At 37.4% G+C, this 17,231-nt stretch overlaps 1 protein-coding gene across 1 annotated transcript; it reads left to right on the top strand.

Moving 5' to 3' along the window:
* The first annotated feature begins 5,778 nt into the window (after window positions 1-5,778).
* Window positions 5,779-14,125, top strand: LOC137731381 (uncharacterized). The gene is made up of 18 exons (XM_068470490.1): window positions 5,779-6,258; window positions 8,084-8,326; window positions 9,596-9,659; window positions 9,742-9,871; window positions 9,955-10,099; window positions 10,223-10,471; window positions 10,560-10,644; window positions 11,269-11,371; window positions 11,586-11,711; window positions 11,788-11,901; window positions 12,139-12,257; window positions 12,404-12,491; window positions 12,573-12,665; window positions 12,790-12,879; window positions 12,996-13,115; window positions 13,220-13,311; window positions 13,606-13,663; window positions 13,830-14,125. The coding sequence occupies exons 1-18, from the start codon at window positions 6,054-6,056 to the stop codon at window positions 13,908-13,910; spliced, it is 2,205 nt and encodes a 734-aa protein (XP_068326591.1). The 5' UTR covers window positions 5,779-6,053; the 3' UTR covers window positions 13,911-14,125.
* The last annotated feature ends 3,106 nt before the right edge of the window (window positions 14,126-17,231 follow it).

Here is a 17,231-nt window from a genome sequence, read left to right on the forward strand (position 1 = left end):
CATGTCACGTCCAGGATGTCCCAAACGGTCATTCCAAAGCAACAAAGTGTCCTGGAACTCAGGCATAGGGCCAGCCATTCTGTGGGTTTCTATGCCGTGAATGGTTGTGATGTATAACCCACTAGGCAGACATTCCAACTTTTCGTGAATATGCTTTTGGCCATATATGAAGTCGAAATTCAGAACCATGATCTTTAGTGGTTTCAATATGATATTGATTATCTCGAATGTCTCTAAAACTTAGCAACATTCTTCCGGAACGTGGAGAATAGAGTGCCTCCTTAATGGTCAAGATAGTACCATTGGACAACATGATATGTGTCTTTCTGTATCCTTCAATCAGGTTGGATGGGTCTGAGAAAGTTATCAAAGAAGCTTTCTTGGGTATTAAGTTAGTAAAATAGCATCGTTCATGCAAGATGGTATGCGTGGTTGCACTATCTGCTAGATAACTAACTTCCCCATTAGACATACCTAGAAATAAATTGATTGAATTGGTCACATGCATAAATATAGGTTCATTCATTCAATTAAGCAATTCGAGAAAATAATATCCATTCAAATAACAATCCATAATTCAAAACAAACCAAAACTAAACAAATTATTCCAAATACTTAGAAAAAATTGTTCAAAATTAAACCATAAACCTAGAAAATAGGGGGTAAGGGCCGGCCACTCATAGTGGGTTCGGCCACTAGGGGTAAACACCCTAAAGACATGGCTAATTTATTCATCCATAGGTGTTGACGCCTCCTGAAGTTCCGATATCTCCATTAATGTAGTTACATCTTCCGGATGATCCACATGTGCAAAGTTAGACTCACGATGGGAATGATACTTGGCAATAGCCTCAGGGGAAGCTCGGCATACGCGTGACCAATGATCCCTTGATCCATTGCGATAACACATGTCCAATTCAGTAGAAGCAGGCTGAATAGGAGCTTTGCCCTTATTCTTGAAGTTTGGGGCCTTAGGGGTGAGTGGTGGACGCTGCTGGGTCACATTTCCTCCCTTAGGTGTTGCACTCTGTTGACCTTGGGCCCGTGGTGGGGCTTGCCGCTCATTTCCAGGGCCACGACGATGCTTTCGTCATTTATGGCTACTAGAATGGGTCGCATGCGCTTCAGGCGTGGCGTTCGAGCCAATGGGTCAAGATTGATGATTCTTCATCAAAAGTTGGTGCTGCTTTTCAACGAGAAGTAAAACAGATATCAAATCTAAAAACTTGGTGAATTTTTGTGCCCTATATTGTTGTTGCAGGACAATATTGGTGGCATCAAAGGTCGAATAGGTATTCTCTAGGATATCTGATTCGGTTAGTTCCACTTTGCAGAATTTCAATAATGAATAGATTCTACGAACTTCAGAGTTGTATTAATTCGCTGACTTAAAGTCTTCGAAACGAAGATGCTGCCAGTCGTGTCTTGCTTCAAGCAAGTATATGTCTTTCTGGTGATCAAAATGGTCGGCCAGAGCAAGTCAGAGGGTGCGTGGGTCCTCCTCAGCGAGATACTCAGTCTACAGTGCATCATGGATGTGTCTTCAAATGAAGATCATTGTAGTAGCCTTTTGAGCTTCGTCAACAGGTTTGTCGGTGATATGTGTCTCGATGGTGGCTATAATACCCTTTGCAGTCAGATGGAGCTTCACATCTTGAACCCACTTCAGATAGTTTCTTCCAGAGACTTCTAGAGTGGAGAAATCGATCTTGTTCAAGTTTGACATGTCCCTAGACGGAGGGAAAAACGTGATTAGTCATATGGTAAGCCATAGACATATATCATCAAACATACAGGTTCTATAGACATGTATTGTTTTAATTTATGCATGAAAACTATAGGTTTCATGTGGTATGTTTTGAATGAAAAACTTTGAGTTTCAAAGGCACTAAATTTGAAACTATAGGTTAAATTTAGTTTTATGAACAATTAGTTCATAATGAGAGGTTCCTCCTGCAAGAAACACATAATGCAATATACTAATTTGAATATAGTGGATTTGAGGTTCTTCGGGAACTCAAGTGTGAGAGCTTTGTTACTATGAAAATATGTGACGGTTCAAAGTATAAAAAATAAATTATTGCATTGTTAATGTCCAAAAAGTGATCTTCAGGTCAATAATTTTGGTTTCATTATCAGATTAACGGACTGCAGGTCACTTTTAATTAATTCAATAAATCGGGGCATGCGGGGTCGATTGTAGAAGCAAAAATAATATTAACATACGGGTTAAAATTATTTAGAATGCTAAAATAATAGCATTTGGGTTGAAAAATATTGCCCCAAAAATAATTAGGCTCGGGTTGGGTGCCTTGAGTAATGGGCAGGGCCTTAAAATGGCCTCAAGAGTGGACTGCAGGCCACGAGGGGTGGGAGAAACCCCAACTATAGCTAGGTTTCATGTTTGGACCGAAGAGGATGGGCACGGGACAAAGTCTAGTGAAAGCTGCCATGTGGGTTTGGTGCAAGAAGCCTAGCCACAATGGGTTGGTTGTATGTGTGCGGGCCGAGGCAGCTGCAAAGCCTAGCAACCATAAAGGTTGCGGCATGCAGGTCGTGGGCGGAGACAAGGGAGCAGCCCCGTAGGCCCGTGTGACATGGAACCCAAGCCGAGGATTGGTTTTGTTCGAGAGGGAGCAGCAGGCCCAGAAATGGTTGTGCAGGTGGTCCAACTTGTCAACGCCATCCATGGTGATGCCGTAGTGTTGCCGCGGAGATGCCAAAGATTACCCAAAATTTTTCGAACCTAGGGTTTAGGAAACCCTAAATATGCTTCTAATTTAAGTTTATACATTGACTCACATATTCCACATAACAATTTAATTGTGCGATGCATGAAACAAATATATATATATATATATATTGACAAATATATGAACATATACAATATATATATATATATATATCGTAAGGAAAATATAAACATAGAGGGATTCATGGATCATGGGGAATGTTTTCATGCTTCGTGGACGTTTCAAATATCTTCTTTTATTTTAAGTGTACCTGATTAGTAGAAAATGAATAAGCCCTTGAATTTTGTGGATGATAGCCTCCTCCTACAGTGTGTTAATTCCTCAGCTTCTGGCAAGAGAGTGCTGATAACGTGTTGTAGGCCTATTTAATTGAACGATCTAGGGTTTAAAGAAAGAGAGGGGGCTAGCCACTATTAGAGAGAAGAGAGAGTGATTTAATTGTGAGGTGTGTTTGATTCACCCCATTGTGCCTTTATTTATAGTAGTAGGATAGGTAAAAACATTTCCCTTTAGGATTACAACATTTAATAGGTAATCAACTCCTAATATGAATATAGGATACATTCCCATATTTACTAGGATTTACACAACTACATTCTTATTCTAAATATGACTGCAACAAATATCATATTTTCATTTGTATTATTATACTATTCTAAAAAAAGTTCAAAGATATTATGTGTACATAAAAAACAAAACCAAAAGCACAAGAAAATTTGAATAAAGATGTTATTGAAATGCTTTGGAAAGCACTAACTTTTTGTTTTGTTTATTTGGTTGGGGTTGAGATTTCATTTTCTGTTGGTGGATATAACAAAGTTTCCCTAAACACCAAAACAAGACCCTATCTTGACATGATAGTAGAAACTAGAAAGCTCGTCCATGGCCACCGACACCCACAATCATATCCTCACCTATCCACTGGTTTAATTTGTCTCTGTCAAATTGTCAATCCCTACCATTTGATCAACATTTTCCAACACATATATTATGATTGGTATAAATCATTCCTCAATAACCATGAAGATAATGCCAATTCATCAATAAAATTACCCTACTTATGTTGAAGAATGTGAAAAAGTTTCACGTAGAAAACCTAACAAAATTAAGTATAAGTTATATTGAGTGCTTTTTATAATATGAGTTATGACACGGAGTGAAAGTCACATTGAATAATGACTCGTCAAAAAAGTATTTATATGCTGATTCTGATACGAGCGTATAGATAAAAAAATATCCAAATATATAGTGTAATAATATAAAAAGTGTGACAATTATTCTGATTTCAAAGTGGGAATCAACGTGCCACTGTTAATAACTCAACTTAACTCATGAATGTCATCCTTTGGAAATGAGGACATTTGAGGCCTGATCAAACTTAACAAGGATATTGAAAAAATTTCACGGAATAACTACAATGATTTATAGTGGACAAACTTAGGGATCACTTCAATCGATTTTTGTTGTTAGGAACTAAAGTGATGAGTGATTTAAATGTCAGAGACTATTTTTGGCTTAAAAATCGACAAAGGTAAGATCCCCAACTAAGCTTCAATTACCATCAAACCCATGAGCCTTGGATCTCCCCAAGTCAATGGTGATGGAAAGCGTGCACGTTAAGTTGGTGGCACGTTGCGCACTCCATCAAAGTTTAGGCAATCTAAGTGTGGTTAAGAGACTCGCACGCACACAGCACGTAAAACATCATGCGGCTAAAACGTGTTGTCATCGGATGGTCCTTGATCAATTAATTCAAATGAGAATTGTTTGGGGAGATTTTCAACATACCAGAAATACGGTTCGATACATTAAGTTTTATAATACTATGCATTTATATTATAATACTTGATGTTGGATATATATAAAAATCTACCGATCGAGAGAGAAAGACTTTAAATTGAAGTAATGGATTTCAACAAAATATTGCCTAAAACAAAGCCTTCGTAAACGCGGTGCTTCGCCGACGGTGCCAATCATGAAACCTGGAACAAGCAATTTTAGTGAAAAAAAAGTGTTTCTTCCAAGCTATATATAGGATGACTAAAATGCCATTGCAGTTGACTGCTCGAATTTTATTTCTAACGCCTATTTCAGAAAATTCAAACAAGACAATACTCTCAATAATCAATTTGGATTACTCTTTTAAAAAAAATAAAAATGGTTAATTTATGGGAAGAATTATATCATGCTACGTAGTATTAAATGTTATGAGTATTGAATAATTTGAATTAGTTTGGATTATTGTTTATTATGGTCAAGTGAATTTAAACCATTAAGTAACCATAATATACTTAAGAATGAAGACTCTCTCGTTAAATATTTTTTCAATGCAAAAAAATTGTAAATAAAGGTGGTGATTGTTAAGTAAAAAGTCTTAGGTTCGAATTTTAAGAATGATGAGTTTGTACAAATATATTCACCATGAACTTTAATTTTAGATGATTACTTCCACGAACTTTAATTTTAGCTGATTACCCCCAGAACTTTGATATAGCCAATTTACCCCTTGACGTTATATTTTAAAAAATTTCATCCTTCTTTGTCACGCAGACAACACATGGCAACCACATGAGGGCAAAAAGGTAATTTTATTTTGGTAAACTGCTAATTAAACTCCCATGACTAATTCAAAGAAAAGGTGTATAGAGTTGAGTAGCAGAAAAGAAGAAGAAGAGAAAAGCAATATGTTGTTCACATTAGGAATAAAATTATTTCATTACCATTAAACATTTGCCAAGTGATCAAAATTGATAGAAAATTAGATGAAAAATTCCAAAATCTAATGCCAGAGGAAATTGCTTAATTATAAAAGTTCGGAAGATAACCGACGAAATTAAAGTTTAGAGAGGAAATTGACAACTTTTTATAAGTAGGGGAGAAAATTGAGAAATACCTAAAAATTATTATAGAGGGTAAAAAGGGAAATTAAACAAGGGAGTACAATGAAATGAAATTTGGACGACGCTTTGTCGTTTTTTTCAAAACCGATAAATGCTCCCAAAGTCGTAGACTCGCAGTTGTACCTCTCTGGAAAGTGCTAAAAACACACCTTCCTTTGCAAGCATCCCTTTTCTTTCTTCGTCTTCTCCACCGGTGCGACCAAACGCCTCAAATCTCGATTTCAATCTCCGCCGAAGATCTAAACCCCCAAACCCCAAACACTCTCTGTAATTCCATCGCCATTGACGACCTCCGCCAATTGCACCTCCGAGATCTCCTCGCCGGCTCTTTTATCCTAGTCGTCGTCGGTTCATTTTCTTCACTCGGTGCATACGAAACGACTTTTCTGCATTTGTTGAAATGGGAGCCGTGCCTTCTACGCCGCGCTGGGGCAGCAGAAGCAGCTTCACCGCGCGCCCACTTGACACGGCGGAGTACCTTATTACTACCTTCATCGGCGACGAGTCGTTTCCGATATCCTCCGATTTCTGGAATAAACTCCTCGAACTCCCTCTCAATCTCCAGTGGCAGCCTGACCGCGTTCATCAAGCTTGCCAGACTCTCGGTTCGTCAATCTCTCTCTCTATATAACAAAACGCTCCCTTTATATTACTGCGCACCAAAAATGCAATAAGGGTTCTGTTATCTACGGCATTGGCATTATTAATGATGAAATTGAACCATGACTGTGTCGGTTTGTAGTTTTGGATATTGATTATGAATGTTCTAATAAGGATTAGGATCAACGTAGGTTAACAGATTTTGATTGTTAGAGTGTAAACCGTTGTTAGAGACAGTTAATTGTCCCCCAATGGACCCAAAATTACTTAATCCACTGCACAGAGCACAATAATTAATTAAATAACTAAAAAAAAGCAACTATCTTGGGGCAGAAATTAGTGGAGAAAAACTTGTGCCGTGCGGAATTTGGTTTTTTTTTTTTTTTTTTTTTTTTCCCTCATACATTGAATACATTCATGTACAAAATACCTTTTGGTTCGAGATTCGGTCTTTAGATACTTCCTACGCTTACCTAACTGCTTAATTCTGAGCTTGTGTTAAACCAAGGCCATAGGATCTTTCTACAAGAGGCTTTCTGTTGGACTGGTTGTCAGACTGAGAAAAATACTAAACCGTCTGTGGGTTACTGAGATCGCCCAATTGATGTAGGGTAGTATAAATAGATAGGAATCTAGAAGAAGATCCGGACTCACTTTGGCCTTTGGCATCACACCAAAGGTGCATTGGAATCACTCCAGTAGAGAAATTAGAAAAATTTTGGCATCACCCTGAAGGTACCTTGGAATCACTGCAAGGTTGCTGTGCCTCACACATAAGAAAGTAGAAAAACTCTAATTTGTTGAATGCTTCTTCATCACCAATGCTCTTTGATATGTAGTTGAATACTGTTGTCAAAAGCTATTGTTCATTTTATTTAAATTTTTTTCTTTCTGGGAGCCTTATTTTCAAAGCATTTAAGCTTTTTATCTATTTCACTCTTCCATAGTAGATACAAATAAGGACTATAAAGTTTTGAGCAAAGGAATATCTAGCTCCAGTTCAATAGCATTTAGCAATACGACCAATCACTCCTTCTATCAATTAGTAAGCGAAGAAGAGAATTGTCCAAACTTCTGCTCGAGTGTATATAGAAATAGTGGGGTAGATTAAATCATAGTATTTATTTTAGAGCAGCCATAGTGCTGCTCACTACCTGAATGTTTTCTGGTCAGATTGTCAAAGCACCTATGTCATCAAATTAGATTCATATCTCTCCTTATGAAGGTTAAATATCTACAATGGAACCTAAAACTGTTATGGAATGAACTCCTAGAAATATTAGATGTTGGTTAATAGGTTGAGCAGTGACTTAAACCACTTTTTCAGATGACTTTCTAAATAACCCAGCCAAAAGAATGAACTCTGGTGAATCCAAACCCATAATCCATTTGTGGGAACACAAGATTTTTCAGAATTTAAATCCTGTAAGTATTTGCAAATTGGCAAATATATCACAAACTCAGCCATGACTGTTTAAGGTTACCGCAAAATGTGAAAAATTGTGATTTGCTTCTGGGTATTGAATGATTTGTTTGCTGAGCTTCCCCATTTTCCAAAAGGGTTATGTAAAGTTTTGATGATATTATTTGGTCATGCTTCTTGAATCTTGAGATTGGTAACTCTGTTCGTACCAAACATGCACCCATAATTCTTGTAAGTTCTAGAAATGTGCATGAGAATCCATTTTAAACACATTTCCAGTTGACCGTCTGTTAGCTTATATGCATGTGCTTATCTGGCTCTTTGTTATATTTATATATATATATATATATATATATATATATATATATATATTTATGTTTCTGTATCTCATTTTCCCTCATTTGCAGCACAAAACAACTATCATACCAGGCATCTTGCAAAGATTTTGATCCACATGGCATGGTGTTTGCAAGAATCGATTTCAACTTCTTCTAGTGCGCGTTCTCTTGTTTATATGAAGGCTGTAAATGCAGTGTACATCTCATCCATCTTTCTAAAGTACTTCATTGAAAATGCAAAGGACGAGAAGATTGAAGAGTTGCATTTATCCCTCGATGAAAGTGAGCCAATGCCAACAGATATTTCAAAAGGTACTTCACTTTTATTCTGTTGACAATAATTAATATCAATCCAAGAATGAGTTTCTGTCAAAGCCCGTTTATGATTTTCTTATGAAATCTTCACGAAATCTGAATGTTCAATTTAAATTCCGTCATAAATTTTTTATTCAAAATATCATGAGACTTGGTAGGTGAAAGGGTAGTTTACTCTCCTTCCTAGTCTGATGGTAACTGTGGTCTTGCGAATCAAATAGAACCTACTTCTATGCAGATTGGTTAATAGGTGTTAGTATTTTAGACATTTTATGTTGGAAAGTAGACAAGGGAATAGGTTTACTTGTTCAATTTGGTTTGTATTTTGTATTCTATAAACACCTCCATATGGAGAAGATTTTTGAGGTGTGTGGAATTCTAAAATACTTTGTTTAACTTGGCATCAGAGCCAAATTCGGTCCTTGATTGAACCCTATTGTGCTTGCTTCCCTGTGGGTGTGCGAAGCTAAATATCTTTGTGTACCCACAGGCCATACACCTGCCGATGATTATGTTGTTGATGAAGTTCACGCACAAGTACCTGGATGTCATATGCATGATGATGTGATAAGATGATGCTTCCACTACTTTGTCCTTCCTGTGTTTTGTGTTGCCTTACCTTGCCTTACTTTGCCTTAATTGATTTTGTCTTGCCTATGCCTTACTTTGCCCTTGACTTTACTTTTGCCTTGCCTTGCTTTGCCCTTGCCTTTGCCAGAATTTAACTTGCCTTCCCTTGCCTTAATTGGTCTTTGTCTTGCCTTGCCTTGTCTTGCCTTTTCCTTGTCTTGCCCTAAAATTAGGGTTTTATCATGCCTTTGTCATGTTGATTCTGGACATGGAAATCTCGTTCTCTTAGTGACAGGGACTGAAGAGAAGATTGGTTTGAATGAAGCTGATGACGACTGTTGTCTACATGCTGCTGAAGACTTTGTTTTTCTTCTGCAAACTCGTTCCTTCTCTACCATCCTTCCGAGTTCAATTATGTCTGTGTTTCATCTTTCATTTGGTTTGGTTATCTTTGAAGTTTTTGCCTTCCTTCTCTACCATCTTTCCGAGTTCAACCATGTGTTTTATCTTTTATTTGGTTTGGTTATCTTTATTACCTGGGTACTCCACCATCTTTCTGAGTTCAATTATGTTTATGTTCCTTTTTTGTTGGTTTATTTATCTTTATTACCTGGGTTAGGCTTCATTTGATTTTAAAATATGATATATATGACCACAACATAAATCTATAGTTATTTTTGTTTATCAATTTTGCAGATTTAAACATTCAGGAATTTGTTATGCATAGTGTGCTTAGCTTTATTGGGTCAATAGATGTAAGGTACATCCTCAAGCACCCATTTGTTCCTTATCACTGAGATTATGTTGTGTTTTTTCTAATTATGTATCATCTTTGTCACCAGTCCTGATACGTACCTCCTTCATTTGGAGCTGCTTAACTTCATACTGGTTGCGATGTCAACTCAGCTTCTTGCTGGGCCGTCTCCAGGACCGGAAGATGTGAACCCATTTATCGATGCAGCAATGTCTCAGGTTACTTGATGAAACTCTTGGGTTGTGTTTCATCCAAATATTCCGCTGTTTCAATTATCTTACACCACTTCTGCAATGCTCAGGAAAGTTCTTTGGTTCTCTTGGTTGTCCGTAGACTGCTCCTCAGTTACATTACGGGACCTTCCATATCCCTAAATAGTGCATCTTATTCTGTATATTCTGAAGGAAGTCAGCCCGGTGTTTTACAAAGAGTTGGTTCTGCAGCTGGTATGGCGGTATCCTTGATGCATTATTAAAACTTATTGTTTGCTTATGGAAAGATAGTTTACCTGGGCAGTAGTGAAACGTCAATTTCTCAGGGAGTTGTTGACCTCAATTTTTGATATGCAGCAAATTTCATGTTATTGCCATTCAACTTTCTTGTCAGTTCAAGAGGTGAAGGCTCAAGAAGTCTGTTGGCAGACAGCAGTCTCCACGTGCTACTTATTCTCATTCATTATCGTAAATGTGTTGTGGGCAATGAACCAATTACAGATAAAAGTAATGATATAACTGCTTCAGACTCCCTTTTGAAAGGGAGTACACATTTTTCTGACAACCCTTACTGCAAGGTGTTGGAACATGCAACAGATGTTGAATGTGAGATACTTTCTTGTCTGTCTCTTTACGTAATCTTATTTCGAAGGTATATTCACATAACTTGAGTAGATATGTTCCTTGCTTGCAGTTGATCGAGCAGATACTGAGGGTAATGCACATATTGGTCCAGTTTTGAGGTTACCTTTTGCCTCTCTGTTTGATGCTTTTGGGATGTGAGTGGCTCTCTTTCCTTTTATTCTTTTATTTTTAGATTAGATTTACTATTTATCAAGTATAGGCTAACTCTTTGTCTGCATCATTATGTAGACAATAAGATTGTTGACACCAAATTAGGGTTTAATAAGATCTTACTGGTGTGGGAGAGGAAAAATGTTTTGTTATAGACCATCTCCAAGGGAGATGTCAAAAATACCACGTAGACATATACCAGTGAGTACCATTTACTCCAACCGCGGTAAAATGAATGTCGTTTTGTAATTTGTATACAGTTGACAAATTAGTTCAACGTGGTATTCATGTGCATGGCTCTTTTATCTTTTTCTTTTGGTTGTACATAACTTTTATATCTTTGATTCCTACATAATCGGTGAATTACCTATTTATCAATAGGTTGTTGCCTAGAGTCAAATGCCTCTGTGGTTTCATCTTGATTTACATGGGTGCGATATGTTATCCTTGTTCAACCTCCAAGTTGCAATTCAAGAGCGAAAATAGAAATCTCTAATTCTTAATTCAAACAGATATAATCTCTATTCCTTATTTCAACCTTGCTCCACGTTTGTTTCCCGTTTTTGTTTTTTGAGTATCACCAAACAGTTTTGTTGTGTTTTCTGCAGGTACTTGGCTGATGAGGCTGCTGCTCTTTTACTTTACTCTTTGTTGCAAGGGAATGCCGCTTTTCTGGAGTATGTCTTGGTGCGAACTGATTTAGATACACTGGTATGGAACAGAAGCTTATCATGTCATGAAAAAATGTTATTAAGATGCATATTGTTTTTCTGCCTTATTATGTGCTCAAGTATTAGTCTTTGGCTATATTTCATAGGTAGTGATTTACCAATTTTGTGTTTCATGTTATTTTGGACTAGTCATTTCTGTTTGCTTCTACATTGATATGAAAACTTGATGCTAATATGTTTTATGAAATAAACAGTTGATGCCTATTCTTGAAGCTTTGTACAATGCTCCAAAGAGGACACCTAATCAAATCTACATGTTGCTGATTATTCTTCTCATACTTAGTCAGGATTCTTCTTTTAATGCCAGCATTCACAAATTGGTAAGGATCACCTGCGGTAGCCAGCACAAAATTTTTATACATAAGGCTCCTATTAATGTATTTATCACGTCAACAGATAGTTCCTAGTGTGCCATGGTATAAAGAACGTCTCCTCCATCAGACATCTCTTGGTTCCTTAATGGTCATCACTCTGATACGGACAGTGCAGTATAACCTATCTAAGTTGCGGGTATCCATCTTTCCATTTTCACTGTGAACTTTCATTAATTTTCTTGCGAGTGTTATTGTCAGATTGCTTATATGACTTGATATTTATGTCAATTGGATGTAAAACCTCGAGATTAAGCTTTTAAATACTTTAACAAAGTCATGACAATAGTTTTTGGGTGGTATGTTCATGTGCAGCATTTCTTTGAAGATTTGTAACTTACCTAATTATCATGTCTGGTTTGTTAAATTGTTATAGGATGTTTATCTCCATACAACGTGTCTGGCAACTTTGGCGAACATGGCACCTCACGTCCACCGTTTGAGTGCATATGCATCCCAGAGATTGGTCAGCCTTTTTGATATGCTCTCTCGAAAGTATGCCCTTTTATGTCTGGTGTTTTCCATGAGCTTTATATTTTTCATTTCTGTTTGTTTTGTGGTTTACAATGTTATCATACACTTCTGGCATGGGTTTTTGTTAACATATTTAAAAATATTTCTCTGTGTAACATTTGATTTAGGTATAACAAATTAGCAGAAATGCGAGATAAGCAGATGCGATTAGCCAAAGGCAACCCATTTGAAGGAAATGGACTTGCAGATGATACAGTAATGACAGAATTCCTTAACTTGTCATTGTCACCCTTTCACGTTCTTTTGTCGACTCAGCTAAAATTTTTCCATTTGCAGTCAACGGAGATGCATATATATACCGACTTCTTGAGACTAGTCCTTGAAATATTAAATGCAATTTTGACTTATGCCCTGCCACGAAATCCTGAGGTACTATCATGTACACTAGCAGGGGTCTGTGTGTGTAGTGTTATATTGTTCACACAAAATTATTAATGCTATCACATTGTAAAGTTTTATGTTTTCCGTATACCTCACTGTATGCAATGGACAGGTTGTATATGCAATAATGCACAGGCAGGAGGTTTTTCAGCCTTTCAGGAATCATCCACGCTTCAGCGAGCTGCTTGAAAACATCTACACTGTATGTTACAGAACTTGTAGCATATCCTGTTTTTATATAAATGGGCAAGTTTTGGCAAATACTTGGACCATTTTTTCTTAGTGTATTTGAATTGTATTGTTTGTTTGGCTTTGTAGGTATTAGATTTTTTCAATAGTCGCATGGATGCCCAGAGAACGGATGGTGAATGGTCAGTAGAGAAAGTACTCCAAGTCATAATAATGAATTGCAGATCATGGCGGGGTGAAGGGATGAAGGTGAAAAAAGAAAAGAAATGAAAAGAATGAATTCTCATTTGGCCTGAGAGCGCAGTTGCTACCTGGAGATTGTTTATAATGTCATGAAAATCTTGTTTTCTCAGATGTTTACTCAGTTGCGGTTCACATATGAACAAGAGAGTCATCCAGAGGAGTTCTTTATTCCGTACCTGTGGCAGCTAGTTCTATCCCGCTGGTAAACTGTCTTCTCTCCTTATAGAGGGGAAAAAAATAAAAAGCAACAATGTGCTCATTCCCCACACCCCCCCCCCCCTCCCCCACGTCCTTATTTGAAATAGGTTATATATTAGTCAATTTTGCACAGTGCAGAACTTCCCGTGTTAATATTGAACATGTTGGATGTTCATCGATTTAATTATGAATCTTATTATCCATTTTGCATCCCTTGCGGGTTGAGTGCAGTTGCGATTAGGTGCTGTCTTTGGGTCATCTTTTTAACTGACATCTGTTTTCTTTCGTGTGTTTTCAGCACACTCAATTTCAATCCTCGATCCATAAATTTGTTTCCAGTTGATCCGCCTTCCGAAGTATGTACATATCTGCAAGCATCATATGCTGGCAAAGGCATATATGCGTATACTTTCATGAAATTTGATTTGCATAGTCCCGTCTTTAGTTGATTTAGTCTCTTAATATTCTCTCCGTCAGCATGTTTGATTATTGTACTAGTAACAATTATTTGGTGTTGTGCAGAAACAGAGTGACTATGAACTGGAGTCCAACGATTACGTAAATGGGGAGTCGGCCAAGCAAGCAGTCTTTCTTGATCCGTAAATGCAACACTTAAAAGATGCCGCAAGACGAGACATTGAGGTTTGTCAGTGGATGTGTAAATACGTGAAATGGTAGCAAAGATGTATTCTTGTCATTCTTTTCTGTGTAAATGTTTGCAACGCTACGCAAGTAGGTCTTTCACGAAAATGTATTCCAAAATCCAAATCTCCATTGTAATGGTGAATAAAGAGAAGATGCTCATTTTCTACCGATAAGTTGTCTCCTTTTGTCATATTTGTACCGATAAGTTGTCTCCTTTTGTCTCCTTTTGTCATATGTGCACCGAGAACATGTTACCGTTAATCTGTCCGTTGCTATTTGCAGTTCAATTATTCTGTCTAAATAAAGTTGAGGACCAATCTGACATACGCTATTTTTCTATCTCATCGTAAGCTTCATACTTGCTAGTGTTCTAAAACGCGGGCTAGACGGCCGCCTAGGCACTGGACGGCGGGCTTCCGCCGCAATTATTATGAAATCGTTCAACAAATCGGAAGGGCTATTAATCTGTATCTAGGCGGCCGCTGGGTGGGCAACGCAGCATCTTGGTTTTGTAACCAAAAAAAAAAAAAAAAAAAAAAAAAGACACTCATTTGTACTGACGACAAGAGAGTGATTTGTTGAGGAAGGAGAGAGAGGTATGCAATTTTGTTGTTGAAAGAAGAGAGAGGGAGCTGTCTGGAACTTCTTGAAACCATCGCCATCGGGGATCACCACTACATTGACCTACACAATTCAGTTGATTTTTGGGTTGGGTTGGTCGGGATCTGCAGTTTGATGAAGATGAAGGCTTGTTTGGTCGATGACAGGACGACACCGCAAGGAGAGGGTAAATGGGCAAGGCTTGCTTAAACCAAGGGAGAAGCGAAGAGAAGGGATGGAGACTTTGGAATTGACGCCATAAACAAAAATAAGATGAGAGTAATTGGGTTTCGGTGTTAGAATTAGAAATCATTCAATGAATAAAGAAAATTACTTCTTAATAAATAATGGATGGAGAAATGAGAATATATTATAAATTAAACAAAATATCTAGGAGTTGGTTGTCAAATCTTTTATCATCTTTAGGTTAGGGTTTTCTTTGTAAATAACTAAACATACAAGGTCTTTTTGGATGTATATACTTTGTGTATTCTCCATGTAAGTATAGTTTTTTTTTTAGGTGTAAATAGACACTTATTTACAAGATATATAATAAATTTATATAAATCCGCTTAGGCCGCCTAGGCAGCCAACTAGGCCCCACCTAGGCACCTAAGCGCTAAGCCCCTGTCCGCCGCCCGACTAGCGCCTAGCGTTTTTTAGAACCTTACTTGCTACAATTTCATCTTTCAATATTACAATGAGCAAGAGCAGGAGCATGGTTATGCAGATGCTACTAGATGATTCGGACGATGAATGCGATGAACAAATAAATGTGGCAGCGGTTGCTGCAGGGATGGCATTGTTGGTGGCCCATGCTAACAAACGCTTGAAATATGGTGGTTCGGTTGCAGGTGGTGATCGTGACGGACAAAAAGGGCAAGCCATTTCCGCAAAGGCCAAGGATGACAGCAAGAGGCTTCCTTCTGCGTCGGGCAAGTTTGGAGAAAAAATTGAGAGAATTATGGCGAGGGGTTTCAGGTCGGATTCAAGCTCTTCCGCGACTATGCGAAGTTAGTAGCACCAACGGCTGCCAATTGGGATGATGTTACCCTTGCCATGGCATTGCAGAAACTATGAATTTGAATCATGCTGTTATTTGTTCTTAGTTTCAATGTTTGTTGTAGTCGTTAAGTTTCAATGAAATGACAATAATTTTCCCTAATTTACTGCTCGTTTAGTATTTTTTTTGGATTCAATTTCTTCGTTTTTTAAAACTAATGAGTACTAGTTACGTTCATTGTTTTAAGAACTAGAGATAATTTTCAAATTGAATACCAAACAACTCCTAAGCTTCTTTCCAATTACATTGGAGATACTTTTACAAGACCTAATCAAACAAGAGTCCCACCCTTGACATACTCAGTGAAGGCCAAGGCAACCAAACCTAACATGGCCAACCTTCCGTTCCAGATTTGGACTCCACGCTGACTCCTTTGAAAAGAGGAATCACGGATGCAACTGAGAGCAAAATACTAGTTCCAAGGAACAACATAAACTACCGAGCTAGCTAGAAGCGATTGCATGGAAGCTGATGCTGCCATTATAATTTGCAGTATACAGTGTAATTGTTAAGCACTAATGCAAGCAATTCAGATTCAAGAAGGAAACTAGTGCTTTGTTGAAGATGCTTGTTCTTGATCGATGTTATCAGAGTTGAGCCTTGTGTAGGGTTTTATAGTGCAGCGGCCAAAAGAATGGGAAACAAATGGGCGGTGGATATTTTGGCAACATTGTGACACCCGTTCTCTTGTCCACACTCGGTGGTCTAAGGGACGATGTGCTAGGCAGTGATTTATGAGGTCACATTGTTCAAATGTTTCAACTAGAGGGACGACATTTGTATTGTAACTGCTCATGAGTTATGACTAGCCTCGCCGAAAGAGGGGTTTGTAGAAAGAAATTAATGTGTTATTGACACACAATGTTACTGTAGTGATATATCTTTGTGAAACAAGTCTATTCCTCTCTCGCAGTCATTACTTGCATTTGTTTGATAGCTTGGAGAGTTTTGTGGGCATTTGTTGTTGTCTTTGTCCACATACATGCATGGTGGTTTAAGAGACGTGGCTCCCCAAACACAGCACAAAGAACAAGTCATAAATCTTATCACAATAATTTTTCAAGGTTTAACTTCTCTAATATTTTCAGTAATGCAGCTAGATTATTGCATGCCCACCACAAAGAAATTCTAATTAGCACTATTGCATGCCCAACACAAAGAAATTCTAATTAGCACAAAGTTGAGCTTTATATTGCTGTGTTATGATTGTATATATATGTGTCTATTTTGGCACTTTGTTCTATATATCAGATTAATTAATATGTTTCAAAAAAATTATGGCAGTTGAGTGAAAATCGAAGCATAATTTTCATCAGCTTCCTTGTTATGTAGGTTTTGTTACAAGTGGTTTTGATTCGTTGTTCATATAGCTGTTTAAGGTCCCTCTTGACATATGTAATTTTGCTTTTCTTTTAATAAGTTTACCTCATAGTCTCTTCACATGATAGCAATATTGGAATGAGATTGATTGTGTGATTTTTTACTAGAACAAATTAAAAATTAAAGCATCAATCATTGATAAATAAGAAAAAGATGATTTTATTTTATTTTTTAATGATGAGAAGAGGATAGTCCAGAATACATCTTTACAAATAGAGCTTACTAGAAAATACACC

The sequence above is a fragment of the Pyrus communis genome, chromosome 4, assembly GCF_963583255.1.
Source record: "Pyrus communis chromosome 4, drPyrComm1.1, whole genome shotgun sequence".
Taxonomy (NCBI): Eukaryota; Viridiplantae; Streptophyta; class Magnoliopsida; order Rosales; family Rosaceae; genus Pyrus; species Pyrus communis.